This window comes from Merops nubicus, unplaced genomic scaffold (assembly GCF_000691845.1).
Source record: "Merops nubicus isolate BGI_N331 unplaced genomic scaffold, ASM69184v1 scaffold19066, whole genome shotgun sequence".
Taxonomy (NCBI): Eukaryota; Metazoa; Chordata; class Aves; order Coraciiformes; family Meropidae; genus Merops; species Merops nubicus.
The window spans coordinates 1-5,322 of NW_008617152.1; the positions used below are offsets into that span (position 1 = coordinate 1).

The window sequence follows — 5,322 nt, forward strand, 5'->3', positions numbered from 1 at the left end:
CTCCCGGGGGGAAGCCCCCAAACCCACCTCGCTTCTCCCCCCGCCCTCCCCCGGCTTCGGGTGGCAGCGAGCCGCTAATGCCGCGGAGCTGCCCTGCTCCCCGCGCCTCTCTGGGCCCTTCCTTCCCCAAATGACTGAAAACGGGACTTGAAACTATTCTGAGCTTGTTTTCCAAAGCACGCAGACGTACCAGTGCTGACTGTGGTCACTCAGTACACTGCCCCCTCCTCCCCCGTCTGAAGTGCCTCTCTGGGCAGTAACGCGTGCTGGCGTGTTGAGCAATGACGGTTCTCAGACTGGGTTTCTTCCCTTGTAGCATCTGGGGAGGATGGAAGCATGGTGCAGCTGCCCGGGGGGTCGTTTCAGATGGGATCCGATTCCCTGGAGAAGAGGAATGACGAGGGGCCCGTCAGGGAGGTGACGGTGAAGCCGTTTGCTCTCGACAAGTACCCCGTCACCAACAGGGATTTCAGGTAGGGGGAAGCTCTGGTTGGCAGGGGCTGGGGGCTCGGCTGCTGCGGGGACACTGGGGGGGTTGTGCCAGGTCTTGTGGGGCTAGGGCATGAAAGCCAACGCTTCGATGCTCCCAGCACCTTCATTAGAACAAGAAGCCCTGGCTCTTAGTAATAAATCACCTCTGTGGGTGCCAGCTCAGGCATTGTACCAGTGTAGCTTGCAAACATGCTCCCTTCTTCTCCCCGTTTCCTCCCATCTCTTTTCCTCCATCTCTTTCCCCTTCCTCTCTTTCCCCCTCTTTTCTCCTCTAAAATGAGCTTATACTGTTTCAGATCTCAGGTTCCTATAGGTTCAATTTCCATTTGTAAATTCGGGACCATTCCTCCAGGTATTTTATAGAAGCCACTTACTATAGTGGCCACTTACTTCTTAGAAGTTGGGTTAAAAAGAGCCAATGCTTCCATCCAGCAGTAACTGCCTGGCAACACACAGTAAAGGCAATTACTGTAGCTCAGGCAGTGGGGAAACAAATGGCACAGAAGCAGGGTGAGATTATTCAGTAGTATGTGAGATTTTTTTGCCCTTGGGGGACACTTGACTAACAGCAGCCATAGTTTTTAGTGGCTTTTGAGGGATTTTTGATCTGTGCAATAGTTTACCTCCACAGGTAACATAAAGACTCTTGGATCTGTGATCATCAGACTGTTCCATCTGTTAAATCTATCTCTGACTGGTACATGCCGGGGAGGAGCTGGGGCTCTCTGCTCGTGGGGTGTCTTGCTCTGAGCTAGTTGCATGTGCAGAGCTCTGTATTGGGTGGTGTGACTCCTGAAGAACTCTTACCTTGACCCCTGAGTGTGTTGTATTTGTGCCAGGGATTTTGTTAGAGAAAAGAAATACAAAACAGAAGCGGAAGCATTTGGCTGGAGCTTTGTCTTTGAGGATTTTGTATCCGAAGAGCTGAAGAAAAAAGTCACCCAAAAACTGGAGGTAAATCTAAATCCCATGAGTTTTGGTGATAGAGATAGTGTTTCTGATCACACCCCTGCCTGACCTCTCTGGTTTAACCAAAAACAACTGAGGAGGGGAGGCCTTTTCCTCCTGAGTAGCAGCTGCCTCTCAGGGCACAGCCTGGCCAGTCGTGATGGTTTTTCTTTAGTTGTGGCTTGGTTTGCATTTGAAACTAAGAGCAGAGCTGAGCCTGGGTTGATTTATGGCACTCCTCCATTTACATCCTCTCCAAACATTCTCAGCCTGGACTCATGAGATGCTCCAGTGAGGTGGGAGAAAGCAAAGTGTGTTTCAAAGTACTTTATTAATCAAACCATAACATAGAAAAACTAACCAGCATGGACTTACTGCTCTATTTTCACTTCTAAAAGCAGACACCCCTACTTCTGATCATGAAAGCACTGTCAAAATGCCCATGATAGCCCAGCCCAGGCTGCAGCATTTCACCATTTCGACTGCCAAGTGCTATTCTTTACACACGCGGCTGCAGGACGGTGCTCGGGGAGGTGTCCCCAGTTCAGCTTTAATCTGGTGTGGTTTCTTTCCCCAGTCTGCCCCTTGGTGGCTGCCCATCCAGAAGGCGTTCTGGCGACAGGTGGGTGAGTCCTCCCCGTGCTGGAGGCGTGCACGTGTGAGTGAGTGCTGAGCCTTAGCCACCCAAAACGGGCAAAAAGCACTGCGTGCTCCCTGCCTTGGTCTGTGCTGTCCTTTGTGCACGTGTGAGTGAGCGCTGAGCCTTAGCCACCCGAAACGGGCAAAAAGCAGCATCTCCAGGCACTGCACGCTCCCTGCCTTGGTCTGTGCTGTCCTTTATTCCCTTTTTAACTCAAAAGCTTGTAAAATCAATTAAAATCTGATGCGATTCCTCCCAGCCCTCGGGGCCTGGCTCCAGCATAAAGGACAGGCTGGAGTACCCGGTGCTGCACGTCAGCTGGAACGACGCGCGGGCCTTCTGTGCCTGGAGGGGGAAGCGGCTCCCGGCGGAGGAGGAGTGGGAGTTTGCTGCCAGGGGAGGACTGCAGCGTACGTACCACAGGCTCTGACCTTCTGCCAAACAGGGCCATAGAGTAATGGTAGTTCTGCCAGATCCAAACCTCCATTCGGGGACGTTTTCAGATGTTAATCTTGGGGCATGAGCCACTTCTGTTGGCCTGGGAGTTGAATGAGTAATAATAATGCAGGAAGCGGTTTATCTTCTGTTCTTAATGGATCTTCCTACACAAAGCACTTGTTCCAGCTAGAGCCAGCACTGCAGGGGTCTGGGGCAAGGAGTGACCCCCTGCTCCTCTACATTGATGCTGGCAGGACACAGCCCCTGGGATCAGTGGGGGGACTCCCTGGTGCGAGCGATGGTTTGTAAATGGGAAGCTGTTGCTCATTCCCATCTCTCCTGGCCTCTTTGGCCATGTCTGTAGGATCAGACCAGCAAGCCCCATTCACATAAACCCTCTCAGTGTCCTGAGCTGAGCAGAAAAGGACACTCACAAAAAAATGGTTAAAAACAGGGGAAGGCAGAAGTTGGAGTGACACAAGAGCAACCGGCATCTCTTCCTCCTTGGCAGGAAGGGTGTATCCCTGGGGAAACAAGTTTCAGCTGAACCGTACAAACCTGTGGCAGGTAAGAGCCTAAAAATCATCCCATCTGTGCTGAGCTCTTCTGAGAGTGGTGTTTAACTGAAGCACAGAGTGCGTGGCTGCCCGAGCAGGCTGTGAGATCCTGGGAAGCAATGCAGCCTTACCTGCAGGGTACCAAAATTCAGCTCCTGGTGGGTTATCCAAAATACCCTTAGAAGGAGCAGACTCAGCCCAGCTTCCCTGGGAAACTGGGATTTCAGTGCCTCCAAAAATTCATACATAAATTTGTTGGAAAAGGGGGTTGTCCTGGGAGAACTTTAGGTGGTTGGTCTCCTCTCTTGGCCAGAAATGCTGCATGAAGTTAATTTGCAACGGTGAGTTCTTCCCATTATTTGAGTGTGAGGGGGTCCTGTGAGGAGCAGGGCTTCGAGTCGTCTCCGCAGCGGGTCTGTGCTCAGAGTGATCCCTTCCCACAGGGTGACTTCCCGAGGGTCGACACGGCCGAGGACGGGTATCACGGGGTCTCTCCAGTGGCAGCCTTCCCTCCTCAGAACAACTACGGTACGGAGCTGGCATCCCTGCCCTGGCCTGGGGCATGGCACCTGCTTCTTTAGTTAACACCAGTTATAAAATCCTGTAGCTGTGGCAGTTTCAGAGCAGAAGTGGGATCACGTCAGCATCCTGATGGAATAACCGAGCCCAACAAAAGGGTTGATGGTTGTTCCTGAAGTTGGCTGACGTGCTCCTGGTGCGCTCCAGTGCATCAAACCATGCCCTGATTTTAATTACAAGTCAGTTATTTTGCCCTTCGGTGTGATTTACCCAAAAATCCTGAGCACATTGTCTTGTTCCCTCATGCAGATGGGAAATTGAGACACATTAAAGGTTCAATTTTAAACAGGAGCCACTTTGCAATACAGTGAAGAGCTTCTGGTTCCCAGTCTCACCACTGAACCCCGCTCTTGCAGCGATGCTTTGAACGCTGCGCCCCCTCCCACACCCCAAAGTGCTGTTGCAGCCCCTGCGAGCACGCCCTGGTAATCCTGATGGGAAACCCTCCGTGTCCCAGGGCTCTACGACCTGCTGGGGAACACCTGGGAGTGGACGGCGAGCGAGTACCTGCCGGCGGGGCGGCCTGCGGGGCAGCGAGCTCCCGGCATGCGGGTCCTGAGGGGCGCCTCCTGGATCGACACTGCCGACGGCTCTGCCAACCACAGGGCTCGGGTCACCACCAGGTGGGTCTGGGCAATGCCCCGCCGCTGCTCCGCAGCCCTCCTGCCAGCTTGGCTGCATTTGGAAGGGGGGTTTATTTTAAAAGAGATTTGTTTGTCCCTACTCAGTTTTTTTTCTGAGAAGAAGTTAGGAAAACATGCTAAGAATACTGCTAAAAATTGTCCTGCTGTAAATATGTTCCTAATTGCTTCTCAGGTCGGGTGTATTTTCCATCAAGTGTTGAGAAGTAAATGCTTTTCTTGAAGTTATTCAAGGGAAATAGAAGAGATTTCTGGTGTGTTAGAGGGTCATGTTAATTGATGGAAGCATTAACTAGGAAGGATCCCTAATTTTGGGTCTCTTTTTTCCCTGTGAGAATGGGGAACACGCCAGACTCAGCCTCTGACAACCTCAGCTTCCGCTGCGCTGCCGACGTCCCGCCCGTCACAGCCAAGAAAAGCCAGGCCAAACCCGAGCTCTGAGGACCTGGAGGCATTTTCTCCTGTGGAGACAAACAGTAACCCCCAGCAGTCACTTTCATTAAACCCAGACAGTTGTAGAAATTAAAAATAAATACTTTCAGCTACAGGTCCTTTCTGCTCTGGGGCGTCTGGGCGTGAGCAGTGATTGGGGATGGCAGGAAGGGTGGATTGTCTTTCATGTCCTTTTGGTGTTGTAGGTACTACAGCTCTCCGTTTGGTGTCCATTTGAAATAAGCAGAGGGGAGCACGTGTGCAGGCCTGGGACAGAGCTGCGCAGACCTCCACTCAGGGTGAGCCAACACTCACAGCCCCCCCATGACCGCCGTTGTGGGGCGGCTTCAGCATGGGGAGTGACAGAGGCACATCCCTGGAAGAAGGGCTCATATATCTGTCCCCATCTCCTTGGGGATCCCCAGCTTTGTACCAGCCTATGAGCCTTCCCAGAAGTGAAACAAGGCGCCTTTATTCACCCTTAAAGGTGGCAAAACCACTCGCCCCATGGTTTCTAAGCGCACAGATGACACAAACCAGTGGCCCAGGTGTTACAGCCAGTGTAAGGGCTACAAAGGGGCTGTGCAGGAGTTCT

General features: G+C 52.3%; 1 protein-coding gene across 1 annotated transcript; it reads left to right on the plus strand.

Annotated features, from left to right (window-relative positions):
- The first annotated feature begins 324 nt into the window (after positions 1–324).
- On the plus strand, positions 325–4,736 carry SUMF2 (sulfatase modifying factor 2). Its single transcript, XM_008943057.1, has 8 exons — positions 325–473; positions 1,332–1,446; positions 2,018–2,062; positions 2,340–2,490; positions 3,030–3,085; positions 3,519–3,603; positions 4,112–4,277; positions 4,631–4,736. Exons 1-8 carry the CDS (start codon positions 337–339, stop codon positions 4,734–4,736), a joined length of 861 nt encoding a protein of 286 aa, XP_008941305.1. The 5' UTR covers positions 325–336.
- The last annotated feature ends 586 nt before the right edge of the window (positions 4,737–5,322 follow it).

Excerpts from the sequence above, each read along its gene's own strand:
- SUMF2 (XM_008943057.1), top strand. The coding sequence starts at position 337 with ATGGTGCAGCTGCCCGGGGGGTCGTTTCAGATGGGATCCGATTCCCTG. Across the intron at positions 2,063-2,339 it reads AGAAGGCGTTCTGGCGACAG|CCCTCGGGGCCTGGCTCCAG; the intron begins GTGGGTGAGTCC and ends GATTCCTCCCAG. Across the intron at positions 2,491-3,029 it reads TGCCAGGGGAGGACTGCAGC|GAAGGGTGTATCCCTGGGGA; the intron begins GTACGTACCACA and ends CCTCCTTGGCAG.